The sequence below is a fragment of the Schistocerca cancellata genome, chromosome 2 (genome assembly GCF_023864275.1).
Source record: "Schistocerca cancellata isolate TAMUIC-IGC-003103 chromosome 2, iqSchCanc2.1, whole genome shotgun sequence".
Taxonomy (NCBI): Eukaryota; Metazoa; Arthropoda; class Insecta; order Orthoptera; family Acrididae; genus Schistocerca; species Schistocerca cancellata.
The window spans coordinates 969,607,983-969,633,567 of record NC_064627.1 but is presented as its reverse complement, the minus strand read 5'-3'; the positions used below and the strand labels follow the sequence as shown (position 1 = coordinate 969,633,567).

Here is a 25,585-nt window from a genome sequence, read left to right as displayed (position 1 = left end):
AAGGACATCACACACATCCACGGCCGAGGCAGGATTCGAACCTGTGACAGTAGCAGCCGCGTGGTTCCGTACTGAAGCGCCTAGAACCGCTCGGCCACTCCGACCGGCACAACTAACATAAATTTCACCGTTATGTATCTCCTTTGATAAGGTAAGTAATATAGCAATGTTTTTACATTGTTACTCATTTGCTTCAATACTGTTTTAACAGCGAAGTCTTTTACTAAATTGTTATACTCACTGACTTGCATTCTCAATCTTTCAATTTTTTCTAAATTCTTTGAGCAGTAAGAGCCATTCATTCAGCTGCCATAAGCAAGCGTTTTGTAATAAAGAAGAAAAGGGAATATCTGAATTTTATGGTAATTAATTTTAACTAAGGTTTTCAGATAAATGTCTTTTCTGGCGCAAATATTAATTTTTACTTCCCCGCACGTTACCACTCCCAGCTCCCCGCTAGCTGCCCCATTTCATCTCATGTGGTCGACTTGAAGCTTTTTATTCAAATAAGTCTGAGTAGAAACATGACGTCGTTTAAGCTATTACACCCTTTATGATGATAAATCCTGTATTTTCTTTCGTATTCAGCAACCACCACGGTATGAGTAATACGTAACCCAGATCCTTCACAATTGAAGTAAATTACTGAAGTTTACTTAAAAGTGAAAGTGAAATCGGTCTGGCGCAACAGAACATGATTTTTCTACTTAGTATGAGAATATACACTCAATGGGAGAATATTTTGTGGACGTTACGACTGTAAATTGGGTGGTATTTTATTCATACAGATAAGAAATGTGAAATATGTCTCCGCTGGAATATTACAAATTTGGGCACAAATGTTACAAAATTCGTTTTTCTTGTAAGTTCCACTAGAAACTTCTACGTATGTTGAAAAGGAGACAGTTCCTACTGTAGAGTCACCTTTGCCTTCCTTTTAGTGAAGCAATTTCTGTCTGAATGAGATCGCTGTTTAAGATAAGCTTTATATGTGGAAATACCTGTTATAACTCTAAAATACCTTTCTGTTCTACATTTATTTCATCTCTAGTTGCTACAGTCAGTTAACTGATGATGGCATAAGAAACCGCACATTGCTGTATAAACGAATCAAAAACTGTTTCAGTGCATCGAGAGTCAGCTTCCCTTCTGCGGTCATTAGTGTTTTTCTTCAACAAGCATAGAAAAAGAAGGTACATAGTGTTTCAGTCAGCATAAAGAAAACAAATGAAATGTACTTCGTAACAGACTGTTTATAGATAACCAGAGGCCTTCTCCTTTCTGTAACAGTTCAACACAGAGCCACATACGAAATCGGCACTGTGGGCAGTTGTTTTCTGATCACTTTGGAGGAACCCTTCTCATGGCTCCTGAAGAAGCAGATGCCGCACCTGAAGGCGGCTGTCTGCGTGCAGATCAGCAACCAGAGAACAGGACCACGATCCCTGTTTACGTTGGGGGAGTCTGCAGGCGGCCCGCGAAGAGCACGGCTCCCGAAACTTGGTCCACCAGGAAGAACGCGAACGGGTGGTCGGCCTTGAAAGTCACTGGCCGATGAAAGCGTATTCCGCCAGACCTTGTAGATGTTACCACAGCTGTAACAATGTAAACAATGTAATTCTTACACAGTTCTCGTAAACATATTCCACAAAATCGTGCAAAATAAGATGCTACTAAAGGACCAGCTTTCCGGTTTCATTAACCACAGGATTTTCGGATAACCAGCTACCTAAAACCAATAACGCACTGGGAGATTCTTACTCAAGTGATACGACAAAGTTTTAAATTAGTGTTAACGTGAAGATTATAACTGACAACGCTGACAGTAAAATTACACAAATGTTCACGAAGGCTACCTTTTGTAACAAGACAAATGTCCCCTCTGGGTACTTTCTTTTTCTTTTTTTCGGGCTGTGTACATCAAAACAACTGTCACAGTGCACACTAAATTTATCATAACAAATGGAGCATTAATTTAAAGCTAAAAGACCAATGGATGACTTCATGTATTTCTGCTGAAGTGTGTCAGGCATTTAGTGTTGCTATTCTCAGGCCAAATCTACGAACTGGAACACCAGGGTCTTGACATGAACTCATGCTTGAAAATCCTGGCAGATTAAAACTTTGTGGCTGACCCAAACTCCAACTCGGGACTTCGCCTTTAGCGTGCATTACAATCATTGACAGATATATTCTGGGACTAAATATTTCAAGTCTGATTGTATGTCCCCTATCATGCAATAGTGGCTGCAGTAGCCTGATTGTCGAGATCATATTTTTAAAATTTACTTTTTCTAGATGTTCTTATACACTAACAAAGGAAAACTCTTTAAATAAAGCAAAAAAGTATGAAGTCTGTAGAATGCATCGCTGCCAGTGGTGTTAATAAACAAAGAAAGCTTAGTATCAAAGCAAAAGTTTTATTTCTGTGTTATGGAATATTTCATTACTTGTCAGTTACTCTATCTGCAGTATGAATAATTGTTAAATTTATCAAATGAAGCTATGTGGTTCCAGAGGCCTTTGCAAGTCTCACAGGTCTGAGATGCACACATACTGCCTGAAGCGACGAAAGAAAATTTGTACGAAGACTGGGATTCGAAACTGGGCCTGCTGCTCACTAGGCAGATGCACTAATCACTACGCCACCCTGGCACACTGGCTTTACATAACTGCATGGACTACCCTACCATGCCTCCCTACTGAGTCTAAATTATCATTCACGCCTCAGCCAACAAAGTATTCCCCCTAAACTCGAATAGCATTGCAGAGGCTCTCCAACTGTATTGTAAGAGCATTTCAGCATCAAACGAACACCAAGTGGGCTGAGGTGTGAATGGGAATTTGGACTGAGGAAGCAGGCGTGCTAGGGTAGTCCGTGCAGTCATACGAAGCCACTGTGCCAGGATGGCGTAGTGGTTAGCGTATTTCCCTAGTGAGCAAGAAACCTCAATTCAAATCTCATTCGTCGCTTCAGTATATATATATAATCAAATTTATTTTGAGGAAAACTGTATTAATTGAAGCTTTTGCGACATTTTCATAATCGTTTCCTAAGAAAAGGAAAAGTTAAAAGATAAGATAAGCTAACTGAATCGACATTCTATGATAGCAGGAATTTACTTCCCCATACCTGTCGCTGCGGCTGCCTCCGTGCCTTCCTCGTTAACCTCTATAAAAGCCTTGTGCAGAACATCGGTCACTGTAAGTGGCTCGTCACTGATGGCACTCAAGTTGGCTGATTTTTCATCAAACATGGATTTCATGCCGAGCTGAAATTTAAAACAACAGAGCATTAAAAGCAAATATTTAAACTACTGATAATTCCTTTCTAACATCATATGTAACTTTGTTCATTGAACATAGTTACAGGTAGCTCACTTGCAACTGGATGACATGCGCTAGCTAAAGACCATAAAATCATTTAACACAAAGAAAGCATCTATAAAGTATCAGAAAAACAAATAGATAAAATGTTGTTCAGGGATAGAAACATTGTGGTAACTATACAGACAATGTGCCTCAACTTTATCTTCAACAGTCGTTTTCTAGAATAAAGTAAGTCCAACGAAGTCTAGTAACGCATGACAGTTTACCCCAAAATAATGGGGCAACCTTTCATTGAAATGAAAACCTGTTCAAGATTAGGCAAAAAACCAAATCGATACAATTGAGCCGAATGCTTTGTCCAATACCTATGAGCAGAAGGAGCCAAACATGTGACACTCACCAGACTCCAGCGAACAATGCCTCAAGCTTTGTTTCTGCAAGGCACACCACAGACTGCGAGCAGTGGGGGAGAGAAAGGACTTTTGACAACCATGTACAACAGTTTCGAAGTGGAGCGTCCTCTTCCTGTTACTGAGTTATGTCTCTGGTCCTGCCCCAAGCAGTTGAAATGTTAAGTTGGTACTATATGCCCAAAACTGTGCGACAACTTCTGACTATCGAGGTAGCATAATTCATATCACTTGCATTCTTCTAGTTACACAGATTCACACTCACTCAAAGGAAAACTGATGAGGAAACTGGACCATTTAAAGGAGAAAAAAATAAACAAACAAACACACGTGCTCTCTTCCTTACCGGAAGCAGCGTGGCTAATGTTGCAACGAAGCGAAGAAAATGAGAATATCGAGGTAAACCAGTAACTTTCAACAAGTTTTTTTTCTAATTTATTGCCTTTCAGAACGTGCCCATACAGGCATCTCAATTGTGGAATGTCAGTTATGACGATACGAACATAAGAAGAATACCCAGGGCCCAAGCGGAGAAAATCCTTGACCTGGTCGGGAATCGAACCCAAGTCACTTCGATTAGCAATCTGCCTTGCTGATAGCGCAGTACCGAGACGGCCTTTTTTCATCAAACTGAGGTTGCAATGAAAGCGGTTTCTATTGACCCCTTTGAAAGTTTTATGCCGGATCTTAACATGTGTCATGTACGCAGGCAAACCAGCCGAGACAGAAATCTTCCATTACGCAGAAAATCATGAAACAAAGGTTAATCAGACACCATATAGAATTTGAGCGTGGTTGGGACGCCGGACGGCGCCATTCTATATAGGGGCAGCAATGATACGACAGACATGTTGCAAATTGGCGTGAAATGGAACGAGCGTGTAAGGTCGTTTGCAGGGAGGCGAATGGACAAGTTCGGTTTATTAGGAGAATTCTAGAGAACTATGGTTCATCTGTAAAGGAGACCGTGAACCGGACACTTGTGACACCCACTCTTGAGTATCGTTCGAGTGTTTAGGATCCTCGTCGGGTCGCATTAAAAGAGAACACCAAAGAAATTCGAAGGTTTCAGAGGTTTACTGCTAGATTACTCTTTGGTTGGTTCGATTAACACTCTTGTATTATTAAAGGGCTCCGTTAATTCAAATGGGAATCCCTCGAGGGGAGAAGACTACCTTTTTCTGAAACGCTGTTGAAATAATTTAGAGAACCAGCATTTGCCATAGGCTGCAGAACGATCCTACTGCCACGAGCAAATATCCGTCAGTAAGCATTCAAAAAGTCTCTTTTCTCGTGGTCCATTTGTGAGTAGAACAGGAAATGGAATGACTAGCAATGGTGTAATGTACTGTCCATCATTCACCGATGGTGGTTTGTGCAGTATATATGTAGATGTATATACAGCTTATAAAGCAAGAGACACAAACTGTATATGAGCAAAGTGCGTCCGTATAGGCCCATCTAACGAAAGGAGCTGTGTTATTTTAATGGTACTGTGTGCTCTGAGCACAATACAGTGTGTCTCAAACTTTTGGTTCAAATTGAAATAGGTGATAGTGAGTCCACAACGGATTATATTGAGGTGGGGAACCAATGGTGAGAATTGCAAATTTATTGTGTTATGGACATACACAGTGTAACTGCATAACAACATTGTAGCTCACAGTAACTGTTCAAAGCGACGACACCCAGTCTCAGTGCAAGTATTGCAACCATGTATGCGTTTATGCCGCACGCTGGCAAGGATCCTGGGTGTCTGTTGTACAATGGAATAGGCAGCGGGTGACAAACTTCGTATACTCCTGACTGCCAAACGGGTACACTGTACACAAGTTAGCTCGCAGAACGTATGTCATGTAAAAACCGCATGCATCACACCGGCACATTAACCTGATGTCGCACACGCACTAATATCCCCGGTGACAGTGTCCACTGCGGCAGACAGTTTGAGATGTATTCATGGTGAGATGTCTTACTGTGTGCAGTGTATGATGCATAGTAGAAGGTGGAATGTTCCTCGCCACGAGAGGTAGTTGGTAGATACGCATTTAATGTATGGCGCAGCAGGATGTAGTGTCCATAAAGCAGCTCGAATGTACAGAGAACGCTTTCTCAACAGCCAGCATCCTAGTTGGAAGAAGTTTATCTCCATGGATACCAACTCACGAGAGACAGAATGATTCATGCCACAGGAACTCAGCCAAAATTCCCGGGAAATACATGTCTGGACACCAGACTCTCAGGAGATGGTGTTGTATCATGTGGCTGACCAACCAGTTATAAGCACCTGTCAACTTGCCCATGAAACACACACTTCGAAGGATCCATTGTGGAGACTTCTGGTGAAACAGGTATTGTACCGCAATCATAAAGAGCGTGAGAAAGCACTGGGACCAATGGATTTTCAGTCCCACATTTACATCTGTCAATGGATTATCTGTTGTGAATTGGCAGGAGCCAATTCACGGAGTTTGGAGGAAGCCGAAAGGCAAGCGTTTAAGCTCACGCAGGCTGGCGTGAGGTCTGGAAAATGACAAGGAATTATAGTAGCCAAAAATAGTACATAGCTTCTGCAATACTTAACTTTAATCCATAATTGGAGAACATCGCTCTTCTTGATACATTAATAACCATCTCAATATAAACTGGTAATGGCGCCTTGCTAGGTCGTAGCAAATGACGTAGCTGAAGGCTATGCTAACTATCGTCTCGGCAAATGAGAGCGTATTTGTCAGTGTAGCATCGCTAGCAAAGTCGGCTGTACAACTGGGGCGAGTGCTAGGAAGTGTCTAGACCTGCCGTGTGGTGGCGCTCGGTCTGCAATCACTGACAGTGGCGACACGCGGGTCCGTCGTGTACTAGCGGACCGCGGCCGATTTAAAGGCTACCACCTAGCAAGTGTGGTGTCTGGCGGTGACACCACATTATCCACTGCAGGTCTGTAGAGCTGAATTTCGTTCAGTTTCTACTGGTCACAGCTAAGGCTTCATTCACCCATGATGGTGTTTTCAGTAACCGCAAAAGCCATGTCTGGAGTGACGCCAATCCCCATACCACCAACAAGATTGGCCAACAGCAACCTCCATCATCGTGTTGGTGGGCCTTGTCCTAGATCACCTAATAGCACTTTACTTGCTGCCTCCCCGTTTGAATAGTCAGCGTTACCTGGTGTTCCTGCGAGATGTGCCACCATATTTCTTGGAGACTGTACCCCTTGTTGTCCGCAAAATGATATGGTTTCAACACGATGGCGCACCAATTCACTTCGATGTTAACGTCTACGAGCACATGAGCAACATGTACCCACATAGTTGTATTCGAAAAGGAGCTCTTGCCTTGTGGCCAGCGTAATACCTCTGGGCTTTTCCCCCTGGGGTTAAGTCAAGACGTTGATGCATGAAAGTCGCACAGATAAGGTTGAAGACCTGCTTGCTAGGGTCCAAGCTGCATGTCTCCTAGTACAACGGACACCAGATACAGTACCTCATGCGCCGTTTCCATGCATGCACTGAGACTGGCGGTTGTGACTTTGAAAAATTATGAGCTACAATGTTGTTATGTGGTGTATGTCCATAACTCAACAAATATGCATCCCCGACCATTGGTTCCCTATCTCAGTATACGTAATAGCTTGTGGACCCAGTATCACCCGTTCAATTTGACCCAAAAGTTTTGTGCCCTACTGCATAGAGCCGTGATGAGTGCAATAAGCAAACAGATTAAAAACTAACGCAGGACTTGTCAGTGCTTTGTGCGAGACATTGTGAGACGAAAGAGAGAAAGAAATGGCCTTAATGACTATTACGTTGATCATGAGAAGCCAATGAAGAGCTTCAGAGGCGTTTTGCAGGCCATATAGAGACAGCACCTCTAGCCCTCCACCTAGCCTCTGAAAACTTCTGAACGAGTAGGCATAATCAATGAAGTGATGAGAAGCCCTTTGAGATCATGTCATCCAACCTCAGGGACAGACGCACTTGAGGGTAGAGCCCAACAAACGACAGGAGGCAAGGCCCTCACGAGCAGTACAGTGGCTCAGGCAGTGAATCTCGAAGACAGGCTTCGGTTAGCCTCGGGTAGGTTGGCAGACAGTAACAGTGTGCTGATCACACTTAGGCAGTGCATCGTTCCTGATTAGAAGCCTAGGGGTCGAGGCCAGTCAAGTTGAAGTGGATGCAATTGGATTCTTACTACTGGATTCCATACTAAGTTTTTAGGGTAGAGATTGTGATTCGGCAGGCCGACGAATTGGAAGAGGATGTCACTGTCTGCTGTGATCTGGCAGCTTTGCGGAAGTGACAGTCCGTGAAGGCAGATAATCACCTAATGATCTAGTGGATAACGCCATAAGTTTTGTGATGCTGATCACAGTTGTTGCGGTCGTCTATAGCAATGTAGCAACGCCAGAAGACTGGCGAAGTGCAGGATGACCTCCAGATACATGAAGACTGCTGCAGCGACTGACAGTTGACCTGAACGTAGATATACTGCACAACAAAATTAAAGGGTCACTTTTTTGAAACTTCGTCATTTTCTTCCATTGCGAGGCAGAAGATAGAAATTTGGCTGGAGGGTGCCTAAAACCTTCCCCCTTTAGTGGTGCAACAGCGTGCCCCTCTGCGTCGCCACGCAAAGGCTCGGTGACACTTGAAACAGCAATATGTCGACATGCGCATAAAAAGGTCAGTTCACCGAAGTTAATGTGAGGCGTAATATGAATTAATGTTGTGACATTGGCACTACGATTCTCCACAATTCTGCCCAATGTCACAGTGAACATTTCACCCCATGGGAAGATCGCCTCATGTCCGAGTACCCACGTCTCAACCCTTTCCTTGACGCCTCTGCGACAGAGGCAGAACCGCGACGTCCAGCGTCGATATCACGCGGATTTCTTATAAGTGGCCGAAGAAAACATTTTGGACACGCTGCTACTTAGAATCGACGCTAGACGCCCTCAATATGTGTCACAAACGCCGTGAATGGAACCATACCTTTCTTAGGGCGTTCATTCCGACACATTTCGCTGTCGGAAACGACAGTTGTCAATTCACTGTACAACACGAAGGCTTCCTTGACAACTTCTGATACCGCTGACACCCTGTAAGTAGGCTGTTTAGGTTTTTATGTTGGTAACGCCACGTAGCGCTCTGTATGAAAATCACTGACTGTGCTGTGTGCAGTCTGTGGCTGGTTGGACTCATTGTTGGAATATTCGCTTGGGTAGTGTTGGGCAGTTGGATGTGAACAGCGCGTAGTGTTGTGCAGTTGGAGGTGAGCCGTCAGCAGTGTTGGATGTGGAGACAGAGATGCCAGAGTTTTGAGCGGACGATCTGGACGTGTCTCCGTCAGAAAAAGGAAATTTGTTTAATTGGATGTCACAAAATTATATATATATATATATATATATATATATATATATATATAATGACTTTTGGACATTATTAAGGTAAATACATCGTTCGTTCTCTATCAAAATCTTTTATTTGCTAACTGTGCCTATCAGTAGTTAGTGCTTTCAGTAGTTAGAATCTTTTATTTAGCTGGCAGTATTGGCGCCCGCTGTATTCCAGTAGTTCGAGTAACGAAGATTTTTATGAGGTAAGTAATTCATGAAAGGTATAAGTTATTGTTAGTCAGGGCCATTCTTTTGTAGTGATTATTGAGAGTCAGACTGCCTTGCGCTAAAAATATTGTATGTCAGTTTAGTGATGATCAGAATAAGTAAAGAGAGTAATGTCTGAATACGTTCAGTTTTGCTCAGCTGTTTGAAAATCAAATAGCGTAACAGTTTTACCAGCACAGTAATTCATAATATTTCTAAGGGGACGTTTCAACCCTTGCCAGCCCCGCCTCCCCCCACCCCAAGCGAGTGATTCATCTCCTCTCTGTGGACGTCATGGGGCTGCAACCCTATTGAACGTGATCTCACAAACGTATTGTGACCGTAGTTTTCCCTCTGATACAATATGTGAAATCACTTGGGACCATTCAGAAGCGTTCGGCAAAATTTCTAAACGTTATCTGAGACATCTTTTGCCCGCCCTCTTGTGGGGTCTGCAAAGGATTGCAGTATTGACAAGGGTCTTATAATGCTAATTACATCATGCAGAAAGTATAAAATGTCATGTACAAGCTTGACGATAGAATTAAGCTACACTTAGAGCTGCGTTAAACATACAACACGATAATTCACTTCAATACACGTCAACGGAAATATTAGCTTGAATGGAGAACCCTCAAAGTGGTAGAAATTTTCACTTATTTAGGGAGTGAAATATCTAGGGATGGAAGACTAACTAACGAAATTAATAAGAGGTTACAGAAGGGAGGTAAATTCTACCAAACAACAAAACACCTGATTTGGAATAAGGAAGTTTCAGAAAAAGCAAAACTCCTTATGTATAAGAATTATTACTTCCCTATTGTCACCTATGGTGGAGAAACATGGACAATGACAGAAAGGGACTGGAGCAGACTGAAAAGAATGAGGGAAGAAATTGAAAAAAAAAATATTCAGATGGTATGGGCATGTTAAGAGGATGCACGGGCAGAGACTTCCCAAAATTATGGAAGAACTAAAGATGGATGGGAAAAGACCTAGAGGGCGCCCAAGAACACGGTGGAAAAAGGTAGTGAGAATATCTGTAGAAAGGAGAGGTGTGACCTGGAAGCAAGCGGAGGAAGTAAAGTGGTGGGAGGACCGAGCCAAATGGAGAGGACTCGTCAGCACCCAGACGCGGCAGTAGCTGGAGCGGGATTCGGATATAGATAGACGCTGTAAGAAGAAAAAAACGATGTGTTACGAAGGAATTATCCAAACTGGACGGAAATCGGTAGGCTAGATGTGACGAACATGTACAGACAAACAAATGATTAAAATTTCAGAAAAATTGGATGATTTAAACAAGCGAAAGAGCTTCACAAAATTAAACAAGTCAGTAACGCGTTGCTCCATTTCTGGCCTTATACAAGCAGTTATTCCGGTTGATACTGACTGACAGAGTTATCTTCTGCCTCACTGACACGTTAGATCGTCAAAATCCCTAGCTGATTGGAGGGCCCAGCCCAAAATACTCTAAACATTCTCAACTAGGGACAGATCTGGCTACCTTTCTGGCCAAGGTATAGTTTGGGAAACACGAAGACAAGCAGTCGACAGTATCCCCATAAGCGAATGGGCATTATCTTGTTGAAATATATGGACATGGTGACTTGCCAGCAACGGCAAAAAAGCGCGGTGTAGAATAATCTCGACGTACCACAGTGCTGTAAGGGTACCACGGATCAGAACCAGAGGGGTTTTGCTATGAAAAGAAATGGACCAGGTTGTCAGCTTTAATGGCGGGTGACAGTGAGGTTGCTATACCGCCGCTGACTGGGGGGGGGGGTCTCCTGACACATCAGTGCTACTCATCGGAGCTCAGTTCGAAGTGGGACTCATCACTGAAGATAATTCCACTCCACTCAATGAGAGTCCAGGCTGAAGATGCGTCTGGAGACACCCCCATCCTAATGGCGCGTGACAGTGAGGTTGGTATACCGCCGCTGACTGGGGGGGGGGTCTCCTGACACATCAGTGCTACTCATCGGAGCTCAGTCCGAAGTGGGACTCATCACTGAAGATAATTCCACTCCACTCAATGAGAGTCCAGGCTGAAGATGAGTCTGGAGACACCCCCGCCGTAATGGAGGGTGACGGTGAGGTTGGTATACCGCCGCTGACTGGGGGGGGGCGGTCTCCTGACACATCAGTGCTACTCATCGGAGCTCAGTTCGAAGTGGGACTCATCACTGAAGATAATTCCACTCCACTCAATGAGAGTCCAGGCTGAAGATGAGTCTGGAGACACCCCCACCGTAATGGCGGGTGACGGTGAGGTTGGTATACCGCCGCTGACTGGGGGGGGGGGGAGGGGGGCGGTCTCCTGACACATCAGTGCTACTCATCGGAGCTCAGTTCGAAGTGGGACTCATCACTGAAGATAATTCCACTCCACTCAATGAGAGTCCAGGCTGAAGATGTCCAGGCTGAGGATGAGTCTGGAGACACCCCAGACGGCGGTGGGATACCAATATGGCTGTCACCTGCCATGTCGCCCGACAACCAGGAGGGTTGGGTTGGGTTGTTTGGGGGAGGAGAGCAGACAGCGAGGTCATCGGTCTCATAGGATTAGGGAAGGAAGGGGAAGGAAGTCGGCCGTTCCCTTTCAAAGGAACCATCCTGGCATTTGCCTGGAGCGATTTAGGGAAATCACAGAAAACCTAAATCAGGATGGCCGGACACGGGACTGAACCGTCGTCCTCCCGAATGCGAGTCCAGCGTGTTAACCACTGCGCCAACTCGCTCGGTGACAACCAGGAGTGATGGTCTGTGATGCAATTTCTTCTCTTAGCAGGACCCCGTTGGTAGTCATCCGCGGCACGCTCGCAGCCCAGTGATATGTCGACGATGTTCTACACCCCGCTTTGTTGCTCTTCATGGCAAGCCTTCCGGGGCTTACATTTCAACGAGATGATGCGCGTCCGCATACGGCGACTCTTCTTGCCAAATACTACTATGGCCGGCGAGGTCACCAGATCTCTCCTCACCTGAGAACGTTTGGACCGTTATGGACAGGGCCCTCCAACCATTTCGGAAACTTTGCCACCCAACCGGCTAATTGGACAGCATGTGGCACGATATCCCTCAGGAAGACATCCAACAAATCTGTCAAACAATGGGCCAGTCTCGGTGGCGGAGCGGTTCTAGGCGCTACAGTCTGGAACCGCGTGACCGCTACGGTCGCAGGTTCGAATCCTGCCTCGGGCATGGATGTGTGTAATGTCCTTAGGTTAGTTAGGTTTAAGTAGTTCTAAGTTCTAGGGGACTGATGACCTCAGAAGTGAAGTTCCATAGCGCTCAGAGCCGTTTGAACCATTTGTCAATCAATGCCACGCCGAATAATTGCTTGCATAAGAGCCAAAAATGGAGCAATGCGTTATTGGCTTGTTTAATTTTGTGAAGTTCTTTCGCCTGTTCAAACCATCCAATTTTTCTGAAGCTGTAATCGTTTGAAACTTCCTGGCAGATTAAAACTGTGTGCAGGCAAAGGTCCCGAGTTCGAGTCTCGGTCGGGCACACAGTTTTAATCTGCCAGGAAGTTTCATATCAGCGCACACTCCGCTGCAGAGTGAAAATCTCATTCTGTAATCGTTTGTTTCTCTAAATATGAACGTAATATCTACAGATTTCCATCCCATTCGGATAATTTCTTCGTCGTGCGTCTTTTTTTTCTTTTTTTTTTTTTTGTCCTAGACTTTAACTTTACATTTAAGAATTAATATTTACGGTAATTGTATACATTTAAATTATAGCAGTAATGAAGAACGCTCAATAATGGGCCAATTATGTACACATTACGAGTAGTACGCAACAACTTCCTTTATGATCAAGGAATATATGGTTATAATTATTCGGTATACTCACAGTTTTTAGAATTTCAACTAGGCTCTTTTCATAGTCCATTTTGAATTTTGGTAGGTATACATCCACTTCTTCTTCGCCCATTCTGTACTGTATGTCTTGAAGTGTCACATTGCCAAGTTTCTTCTCGACGTCTGTCAGTCCGTTTACTTCCTTAGGTAGTATTACTAACATGCTAATTCGTGACCCCTATTAAAATTATAAGAAAAGCACCTTAATATTCTCAAAATAAGTTCACAGGTCAGAGGTCAGTCCTGGCTCATTATTAGGTTATAAAATCTCCATTTTTCAAACTTCAGACCTTGCACCCCTCAGTACTTCATTTCCGTATCCAAAATTCTTTAAAAAATACAGTAATTTTTAATATGGCTAATTTATCTATTTATTAACATTACAGAGCGACCCACTGCCTTCGTAACCGTAGTGGGTAGTTTGCTATCAAAAACTAGTGACAGACTGCAGAGACAGACTCTTCGTCTTTTTCTACGGCTTCACTCAGTGCCGTTATTTTTCTTGTTTTGATCTAATTACATTGCTAATTAAAATAACATGTGATACATAAAAGTACATTTGTGAAAAGGAAATTAGATTTCACTATATTCTAAATAAGAAAATAATAGACGAAAGGAAAGATTTAGACAATAAAAGTGGCATCCTTACCTGGCTATTTCAAGTGGGAGGGCTTTGGCAAGCACTTCGAGCCTATCTCACCTTAATTAGCATATTCTCTTCTACTATGGTTACTACTACGTGTGTGTTTCAGGTGGGATTAGCACTACGATGTCTGTGTATGATGTGTGACACTACTACTTGTTATTACAATTACTTCCTCCATTTACGCGCGTCATGAGCGGTAGAGCAATCTCGGAACGGGGCCTCAACTCTCGTCTCTCCGAAGGGCACTTCTTATTTACGTTGTACGTTTGTGTTTATGTAGTTGAGTATTATTATACTGCATACGTATTTCTTGCACAATGGTATAAGGTTCACGTGTTTCACAGTTAGCATCTTCTACAGTTTAAATATTACACAATTACATGTTAGAAAATAATGATCCAAAGAACTAAAGAATTACTTCTTTCATTTTGCACAAACAAAATCAGTTGTTTTATATATATATATATATATATATATATATATATATATATATATATATATATATATATATATATATTACCTGCAGTATTGTTGCAGACGTGTGATCTACTACTCTGCTACTATGCCGTATATATATATCTGTATTTCGTGATACTGGTCTGTTCGTGTCATCATCTGTGTATGTATGTTCATCTGTTTCCACATCAGTGTTTGAATCTCTGTTGCCCCAGATACCGTGTTGTGGTGTAGTGTGTGTGACTGTCCCTGATCTTTTATATGGTCGTTGCCGCTTATGAGTTTTGTGTAGCGCTCTTGGTATGTCAACAATGATGCGGTTAAGCATGCTCCATTTATCCGGGTCTGTTAGTGCTTGTCCTACGTGTTCGATTTCTTTCATCGACCTTATGTGTGAGTTTCACATTGTAGTGTTATGCGTTCAGGGGATCCATTTATTTTATTTTTATTTACACGTCAAGTTCCGTAGGACCAAATTGAGGAGCAAATCTCCAAGGTCATGGAACGCGTCAGTACATGAACTTACAACATAATAGTAATAACACATAAAAATAAACGTTCAGGAACCTGAAAAAAGTCTATCCATAAGTTTAAGTAAACGCTATCAGCAATACAATAAGAATCAGCTTAATTTTTCGAGGAACTCCTCGACAGAATAGAAAGAGTGACCCATGAGGAAACTCTTCAGTTTCGATTTGAAAGCGCGTGGATTACTGCTAAGATTTTTTTCATTCGAGTGGCAGCTTATTGAAAATTGTTGCAGCAGTATACTGCACACATTTTTGCACAAGAGTTAAGGAAGTCCGATCCAAATGGAGGTTTGATTTCTGCCGAGTATTAACCGAAGGAAAGCTGCTTATTCTTGGGAATAAATTAATATTAGTAACAAGAAACGACAATAACGAATATACATATTGAGAGGCCATTGTCGAAATACCCAGACTCGTGAACAGAGGTCGACAAGAGGTTCGTGAACTCACACCACTTATTGCCCGAACCGCCCGTTTCTGAGCCAAAAATATCCTTCTAGAATGGGAAGAGTTACCCCAAAACATAATACCATACGACATAAGTGAATGAAAATACGCAAAGTAGACTAATTTACGTGTCGAAGTATCACTCACTTTTGATACCGTTCGAATAGTAAAAATGGCACTATTAAGTCTTTGAACAAGATCCTGAACGTGGGCTTTCCACGACAGCTTACTATCTATTTGAACACATAGAAATTTGAACTGTTCAGTTTCACTAATCGTATGCCCGTTCTGTGAGATTAAAACGTCAGGTGTTGTTGAATTGTGTGGTATAAACTGTAAAAACTGTTCCCCTCATTCACATGCATCACTTTGTGTAAGGCTAAGGCGGTGCAGGTGTGCAGAGTTAGGGCCATGGCCATGGCCGCGACTTGGGTCGACGTGTCCGAGCCCCAATCGTTCCTGGATGTTTGGGAAGAAAGAAACACCCGACGGTGCTTGTGAGATGTTTCCCATTCTTTTTGTCATGTCTCAGCCTTCTAAAGATTTAATTGGCATTTTTCTGTAATATGCTCCCCCATATAGGGCAGAGGTCCCAAACATCCCCTCTGAATATCAAGAGCTCAGATGGAAACACAGTTCTAAGCAAAGAAGGGAAAGCAGAAAGGTGGCAGGAGTATATAGAGGGTCTATACAAGGGCGATGTACTCGAGGACAGTATTATGGAAATGGAAGAGGATGTAGATGAAGATGAAATGGGAGATACGATACTGCGTGTAGAGTTTGACAGAGCACTGAAAGACCTGAGTCGAAACAAGGCCCCGGGAGTTGACAACATTCCATTGGAACTACTGACGGCCTTGGAAGAGCCAGTCCTGACAAAACTATACCCTCTGGTGAGCAAGATGTATTAGACAGGTGAAATACCATCAGACTTCAAGAAGAATATAATAATTCCAATCCCAAAGAAAGCAGGTGTTGACAGATATGAAAATTACCGAACTATCAGTTTAATAAGTCACAGCTGCAAAATACTAACGCGAATTCTTTACAGACGAATGGAAAAACTGGTAGAAGCCGACCTCGGCGAAGATCAGTTTGGATTCCGCAGAAATGTTGGAACACGTGAGGCAATACTGACCTTACGACTTATCTTAGAAGAAAGACTAAGGAAAGGCAAACCTACGTTTCTAGCATTTGTAGACTTAGAGAAAGCTTTTGACAATGTTGACTGGAATACTCTCTTTCAAATACTAAAGGTGGCAGGGGTAAAATACAGGGAGCGAAAGGCTATTTACAATTTGTACAGAAACCAGATGGCAGTTATAAGAGTAGAGGGGCTGAAAGGGAAGCAGCGGTTGGGAAGGGAATGAGACATGGTTGTAGCCTGTCCCCGATGTTATTCAATCTGTATATTGAGCAAGCAGCAAAGGAAACAAAAGAAAAATTTGGAGTAGGTATTAAAGTCCATGGAGAAGAAATAAAAACTTTGAGGTTCGCCGATGACATTGTAATTCTGTCAGAGACAGCAAAGGACTTAGAAGAGCAGTTGAACGGAATGGACAGCGTCTTGAAGGGAGGATATAAGATGAACATCAACAAAAGCAAAACGAGGATAATGGAATGTGGTCGAATTAAGTCGGGTGATGCAGAGGGAATTAGATTAGGAAATGAGACACTTAAAATAGTAAAGGAGTTTTGCTATTTGGGGAGCAAAATAACTGATGATGGTCGAAGTAGCGAGGATATAAAATGTAGACTGGCAATGGCAAGGAAAGCGTTTCTGAAGAAGAGAAATTTGTTAACATCGAGTATAGATTTAAGTGTCTGGAAGTCGTTTCTGAAAGTATTTGTATGGAGTGTAGCTATGTATGGAAGTGAAACATGGATGATAAATAGTTTGGACAATAAGAGAATAGCAGCTTCCGAAATGTGGTGTTACAGAATAATGCTGAAGATTAGATGGGTAGATCACATAACTAATGAGGAGGTATTGAATAGAATTGGGGAGAAGAGGAGTTTGTGGCACAACTTGACAAGAAGAAGGGACCGGTTGGTAGGACATGTTCTGAGGCATCAAGGGATCATAAATTTAGCGTTGGAGGGCAGCGTGGAGGGTAAAAATCGTAGAGGGAGACCAAGAGATGAATACACTAAGCAGATTCAGAAGGATGTAGGTTGCAGTAAGTACTGGGAGATGAAGAAGCTTGCACAGGATAGAGTAGCATGGAGAGCTGCATCAAACCAGTCTCAGGACTAAAGACAACAACAACAACAACATACAGGGCAAACGACGAGTACTGTGCAGGATCGCATTGTAGAACATCAGCGGCATACTCGTCTTCTTCAGCCTTGTAAGTCTACCATCGCCGAACGCAGTATTTCCACTGGTCATGCCATGAATTACAATGAGAAGAAAATTTTGGCCATACGTCTAACTTTTGGAGTTGTCTTATTAATGAATCAGTGGAAATACGGTTGTCTGACAGTGAGTCTCTTATTAATCGTCACGGCGGTTACCAATTGAATTCGGCATGGAATCCAGTCGTCGAAAAACTTCGTGTCCTCCGTAGCCAGCGTAGTTCTGTGATGGAACCGTAGGAAGACAATTGAATTGATATCGATGTGGCGAGTTTTCAACACGGAGAGCGCGCGGCGCAGCAGAATCGAACGCACTCAAGTAACGCAGGTGCAATGCCAAGTGAATCCACCATGCATGTGCCGGCGGGGCCTTAAATACCAGAGCTCAGGGAGTTTTCGCCAGTATCACCTGAAGATGGCCAGAAGACTCTGCGCCGAAATATTGTGGCGGGAAGTTACAAACACCCGTCAGTTCTCCCGAAATTTTGTGGAACTCTATTATCATGCATTTCAATAGGCTGAAGCGCCGACTTACGGAAGAGGCGGTAGGGGCACTCAGTGGGAAGCAAGCTAACAGAAATTGTGAAGGAAAGCATACCAGGTGGACTTTGGTGTCGAGACTGAGGGTGATAGCTCTAAGCACTATGGGACTTAACATCTGAGGTCATCAGTCTCCTAGACTTAGAACTCCTGAAACCTACCTAACCTAAGGACATCACACACATCCATGCCCGAGGAAGGATGAGGGTGAGGAAAGATGAAATGTGCATATGGCTTCATTAGGCGAGAGACCCCATCAGGTATATTTGGCCACCTGGTGCAAATATTTTTTTCTCCTTGATGCCACTTCGACGACTTGCACATCGATGATGAAATAATGATGAAGACAACACAGGCAGCAAGTCCCCAGCAGAGAAAATCTCTGACCCAGCCGGGAATCGAACCTGGGCTCCCGTGATAGAGAATCGACCAAATTCACCACAACATCACAAGCTGCTGACGAGATGGAGGAGAACATAAAGGACTGGTATTTAGACTCGTTACAGTGAGGATCTCTGTCTACAGGCCGCGAGACTATAAAGTTCGTGCTTAACTTTAGTTCTGGATGGCAAGTGGACTCATAGTGCAAGCATTGGGACTTACAGGTAGTTTAGTAGTGAGACCATCTATGAAAATTAAAGTTTTTGTAGAGAAATGTGATGACATCCACTGAACTGGCAAAAGTCATGGGATGTCTTCTAAAACCGTGTCGGACCTCCTTTTGCCCTGCGTAGAGCAGTAACTCGACGTGTCATGGACTCAACAAGTCGTTGGATTTGCTGTACAGATACCATGGAGGTAAGAATAGAGGAAGACGCCGTGACGTCACAGCTGTGAAGCTATGTGAAGCCGAGGGTAGCCATCTCAATCCGACCAAAACATTGCTGCTGTAAGCTTGTCGCTCGCTTTTGGAAGGATTTTGCGCTATTTTGGTGACTTGTGTGGTGTTCGGATGTACGAATCGTTCTGATTGTGATGCGAAATCGAAGGGAATAACATTTCATGTGTAAGTTGTCTCGTTAAGTGTGATTTTACAACTTCATTGTGAATGAACGTGTGCTATATCGGTACTTGTACTATAGCGTGTTTTTCTCCTGTATGATTTTAGATTTCCTAAAAATGAAAGTCGGAAAGCTCTGTGGGAGAATGCCGTGAGGAGGAAGAATTGGCGTGCGTCTAAATGGAGCACTATATGTTCTCAGCATTTCCGAGAAGAGGACATAGACCGAACTTCCTTTCAACAGTAAGGCTCCGAGAAAATGCTGTACCATCAGTTTTCCCTACACACCCAAAACATTTGCAAAAGGTATGTTAATTCAAACAATTAAATTCTTAGTTTTCAAGTTCACGTTTGTAACCTCCCCACAGAAATTTACAGAGACAATATTATATAGTAATGGAGCCAAGAAGCAATATCGTCCCACAGAAATATTTACATAAAAAAAATTAATAATATATGGGACCCAAGCGTAACCTACCTAGCACTTAAATATAATGACAATAAAAATATGAATTGCAATCTGACTGAAAGTATAAGCTGTCACGAAAATGATGAAAAACAATTCAGTGCTAATGAAAATCTCAGTGATAATGAAAATTCAATTAAACCGAAATATCGGTCTTTGGCCCTGTGCATAAATCAGAATTAAACTCTTACCTCATTGTAACTGCTAGTCACATTTCTGCTCTTATTCTTGCGCACAGCTTGGAGGAAATGCATCGCAAATATAATTTTTATATATATATATTTTTTGTTACTTTAAGGGAAATTTTTTTTTAAGGAAATGCAACGGAAATATTATTAAAAAAGAGAATTGTTTATTAAAAATGCTTAGCTTGAAATCAAATTATTATTGGGGCACTTGTTGGAAATTAATTACAATAAATGAACTTTAAATTATCTGATGATTACCTTAATTAACAATATACCTTATTCAGCATCTTGACCAGTGTTGCCGACAGACTGCATCACACAACCGCACTGGGCTGCTACTACTGTACTCCACGACGACTACCACTGAACTGCTCTCAACGACTACTGACTGAGTACTGCCCTCAACTAGACAGAGCTACAGACTCGCAACGACTTACTGACAGACTGAGAACCGCTCGCAACACTCGCGCGGTCAAGCGCATACTCTCTGGTCACAGATGCTACAATGCCTCGCCATCGCTGCTATGTTACATACGTGTTTCATAACCCTCCACTGGGGGGGCAAAAATTTGGCAGCGATGGTGAGTCATTTGGACTTGCCATCGCAAGAAATTTTTCTTTAATTAACAAACTTCTATAACTTACAGAATATTTAGATGTAGTACATGAATTAAATGTTGTGCACACGCACTAAGTACAAAATATATCAGACAAAGACAAAATGTGAGTACAAAACATAGTAGCAAATCAGAAAAATGTATATACAAATTATTTGATAGATAACAAAGTGCACAGGCACTGAAAAAATTCTTTAGCATATTCAGAACAAATAAACAGACTGGCAAAAAATATTATGTTGACAAGTGACATGAGTGCACATGCACTGCAGTTGAGAACATATCAGTAAATGATGAAATGTATATACAATTAGTAACAAATGACATAAGTGCATACGCATTGAAGTATTGAATATACAGAATAGTACAAATCATATTGAAAAATGAGAAAAGTGCACAGGCACTGGAGTTCAGTAGAAAACATATTAACACACAACATAAGTGCACATGCACTGTAGTTCAGAACATCATTAAAATAAAATACTAAAAAATTGTATATACAATATAAAAGACAAGAGTGCACATACTGTACTTGAGAACAAATCGAAAAAATGTCTTAGGTATTTTTGCAATAAATAAACATAATGGCAAAAATCATATCGACAAGTGACATAACTGTACTCGCACTGGAGTTCAGCGAATCAAAAAAAATGTATAGTCATGAACATAAATAATGTTAGCAAAAAATTATTTTCACTATGTGACAAGAATTAGGATAGGAAAGGGAAGGAATGCATCATGGTTGTAGCACTTTAGATTGCACACAGCTGTTCTGAAAGTCCATATCTTTCCACAGAAGTACAACACCAAGTGACACAATTTGCAGTTCTTTTCCCATCAGAATTCATCAGTGTAGCCAAGACACTGAACTCTCGTAGTAATATTTCATGTTCTCATTTTGGCAGTACATTAGGTACACCAAACAGTGGGACCATAATAACGTCTTCATCGCTCATGGTGGTGGACAGCATGTCGTGTCAACACCACGCTTTTACAAGGCACACCAACGTAGAAGTAGTGCAAACCCAAAGGTAGTGCTCCATGATCACTAGGATAGACAGGACAAATGGACATTGCAGTAATTCAGGGTAGTTAGCTCATGAGGTGAAGGACATTAAGTCACATAATATTGACAATTACAGTTTTCATTTGCGGCATTCATAGCCCAGTGTTGAACATTTCTGTACCATGAATGTAGTATTACAGAAAATGTTCATTAATTGTTTTACATAGAATCAGTAACCTTCTTTTCCTAGTTACAAAGCATTATTAAATAATCGCATTCTTTTCCAGTTACAAAGTATACCATAGTTAATTAATCATTGGTCATTCCAATAGTATTAATCACTAGTCTTCTCCTAATTACAAAGCATTATGAAGCAATCGCATTCTTTTCCAGTTACAAAGTATGGCATCGTTAATTAATTATTTGTCATTTCAATAGTAATAATCATTAGCCTTCTCCTAATTACAAAGCATTATGAAGCAATCGCATTCTTTTCCAGTTACAAAGTATGGCATCGTTAATTAATTATTTGTTATTCCAATATAGTAAGAATTTTCCAGTTACAAAGTATCAACATTGAAAACAAGAGCTAATTAATGGCATAATTAATAACATAATTCATTGAGTGACATTAATTATTGGCGCTCAGTGGCCATCAAGTATTGAATAGAATAAAACATTGTTCCTCATTCAGTATTATTCAGATCATTAAGAAGTAATAACAATTCATTGAGTGACATTCAGATCATTACGAAGTCATTATTAAAAATCAGCTAATTACAGTCATAGCATTAATAAGCATGGGCATTATAAGTAGTCTCATTACAATAAACCGTGGCAGTTATTAGCCAGTTACAAAGCATTATTTTATACATATATTTTTTTGTATCATTACGAAGTCATTACTGAAGTGACATACTATTCAAAGTTGATCAGTATTATTCAGAACTTTCTCAAACTGGTATCACTATTTTGGACTGGTAATACATTTTTTTTTTTTTTTTGGTTGGCAATGCATTGCGTTTGGTAATTATAAGAGAAAGCAAGAAGAGAAAAAAAGAAAAGAAAATTGGTAGTGGGTTGTTCCTGTAAATCAAAAATGTGTAGCGTCATTCGTCATGAGTCAGCTGTAGCAAGGTTATGTAACAAGGCAGTATATGTGATCACATTTATAAATGATAAACACAAATGGGTTCAAAAATATGCAAGTACTAGAACAGGTATAATAAGTAACAGGTTTAGTATGTATCATGAAAAACTTCTCCTGGAAAAAATATAAAATGGATTATTGACCTGAAAGAAGAAACGCACACTATGCTGAAAAGTAGTGAACTTCGAATTAACAAGTAGTGAAATGTGTATAAAATGTGCTCCATAGCTGTCCTTTCCAAAACTTTCCGTCATCCTACTATGCAATATAACACCTGCTGTCAAAACAAACTGCAACAAATACTTAAATAACTACGTAGCATAAATACATAACTTCAACATTATCCTCATCTGTAAAGAAAAAACTTCATTATTCATAACAGCATTATCCATATTATCATAACTTCATTATTATCATCACCTGTAAAGAAAAACTTCATTATTCATAACAGCATATCCTTCATCATTATTCATCAGTATTCATTATCATCTGCAAAAATATCACTTCATTACTCATTATACAATTATTCCTTATCTCTATCATATTTCATCACTAAAACTAAGACGTGTAGTTCTGTCTGACAGCCTGCATCAATCACCTTGTATTCTGAAAGAAAAAATTAGTTAAGACTGCTATTCTACGATGAGTATAGTATATTCTTGTTAATGCTTGTTAATCCTGATCCATTTACTCTTCCTCATAAAGTTATTGCATCTTCTATCGTTTATTCCGTAGGTGAAATTCCAATTTCTGTTGAATTTATTTCTTACACGCATCATTTCTTTCTGAAATTGATGAATAGAGAATAACGTCTTGCATTTAAATCATATACCCACTAAGTAATTACTGATTAACGGTAATATAATTAAGCATACAGCATAACATGACAGAAAACGTAATATGTCGAAAGCACAAACAGTGTTCAAAGGCAAAAATGTACACGGAATATCACAATGCAGCAGCAAAAAAAAGAAAAACGTAAAATAGTCACGATGTTGAGACATCATAGGGCAAAAAATGTCAAAGTCAACGGGTGTGTTATACCTTAACTATTTCACAGTGCATATAGACAAAACTGGAATACAATCGTACATAAAAAAGTGGAAAATGTGCACGGTCTGACGTGTAACGACAAGAAAAGCGACCTGCTAACCTTACCTTGCCGGGCACTTGCCAAGAAAAAATACGACACTCATCAGTAGGTAATCATATAATTGCATAAGTGGTTATAAAATGTGTAAGTTCGTCTGGAAAAAATATGCACGGTCTGATGTGTAACGACGAGAAAAGCGACCTGCTAACCTTATCTTGCCGAGCACTTGCCAAGAAAAATACGACAGTCATCCGTAGGTAATCAGGTGAAATAATTGCATTAGTAAATGGCATCATAGCATGTTACATTATAAAGTGATTTCATTCAATAAACGGTTTAATGTTTGAGATATGGTGATTGCCTTTCGATTTTCTGGTTCTCAAAGTTTCGACGTGTACAACATTGTGGTGAGGGATGCTGCGAATCCGATATGGACCTGCGTATAGAAGTTCAAATTTACTGCACTTACCTTTTAATTTACTGGATAAGTAGTGTGTACGTACTAATATTTTCTGTCCAACGTGAAAGTCGCGGCGTGTACAAACCTGTTTTTGCTGTCTTCTCCGGCGCTCTGCGGCACGTTTGATGTTGTTCAGTGCAATGTCGATTATTTCGTGGTGTCGTAAGCGACGAGATGTAGGAAAATTTATAAATTCTTTAATTTTGTTTGGTGGTTCAACGTTTTTCAGTATAACAGACGGAGATAGCATAGTGGATTCATTTGGAATGGAATTAATTACATCTTGGAATGAGAGAATGTGTGTATCCCAATCAATATGTCTTTTGTGGCAGTATATTCGGCACAGCTTACCAATTTCTTTCATTAATCTTTCACAGGGGTTCGAAGAAGCGTGGTACTTGGATATATAGATCGGAGAAATGTTTCTGGCTCGTAACATGCGTGTCCATATGCTACTACGAAATTGAGATCCATTGTCAGAAATTACTTTCATCACATGCCCTACATGAAATAGAAAATGTTTTACAAATGCTTTCGAAACAGTTTTAGCAGTAGCTTTGCGTAACGGAGTGAAAGTAACAAATTTTGAAGTGAGCTCAACAGCGACAAAGATGTAGCAAAAACCTCTGTTAGTTCTGGGAATCGGACCAAAAATATCTACTGCGGCCATGTGTCTTAATTTAACAGGTACAATGGGATATAAAGGAGGAATATGTGAAGTGGTGTCTGATTTAGCTTTCTGGCAAATTTTACAAGACGCTAAAACTCGTCGTATACGTTTCTCCATGTTGTTAAAATAACAGTTCTGTCTCAGTATAAGAAAACATTTTCGTGCTCCGTAATGTGCGTAACTTAAATGAGTGTACCAGATTAATTTGTTAACCAGTTCCTCAGGGATGCATAATAACCAATTGTTGCTGTCAGGATGAGAGCGGCGAAACAGAATGTTATTGCGTACAGTGTAATGGTTTCTAATGGTAACATTATTCCTATCTTGCCAAAGCTGTTTAATTTCTTTCCACACGTTGTCTTTACTTTGCTCTTGTGCTATGTCCTGTAATGACGACGAAATAAAGTTTTCAAATGCTACTTGCTGAATGTACATGACACTGAAATTTGTTTTGCAGAAGTTGGTTGCGATGTCTTGCTGATTGTTGCAAAGAGAACGGGATAATGCGTCTGCTATAACATTTTGCGTACCGGGAATGTGAACTATTGTAAAATTAAATTCCTGTAAATAAAGCTTCCATCTGCTTAATCTGTCGTGAGTGAATTTAGCCGAAAGTAAAAATTGTATCGCTCTGTGGTCTGTGTACACGGTGGTATGTCTTCCGTAAAGAAAGTGCCGAAATCTCGTAAAAGCCCATACAACACATAATGTTTCCAATTCTGTAACGGAGTAATTTCGTTC

General features: G+C 41.1%; 1 protein-coding gene across 1 annotated transcript in view; it reads right to left on the bottom strand.

The window, feature by feature from the left end:
* Positions 1 to 1,233: 1,233 nt before the first annotated feature.
* LOC126148994 (serpin B8-like) overlaps positions 1,234 to 25,585 on the bottom strand; it is a 125,701-nt gene continuing 101,349 nt past the window's right edge. The window contains exons 6-8 of the mRNA XM_049915787.1: positions 13,210 to 13,395; positions 3,134 to 3,272; positions 1,234 to 1,595 (exon numbers count right to left, since the gene is read on the bottom strand). Of these exons, the coding sequence (XP_049771744.1) occupies positions 1,450 to 1,595; positions 3,134 to 3,272; positions 13,210 to 13,395 (471 nt within the window). The 3' untranslated portion in view covers positions 1,234 to 1,449. The remainder of the gene's footprint in view (positions 1,596 to 3,133; positions 3,273 to 13,209; positions 13,396 to 25,585) is intronic.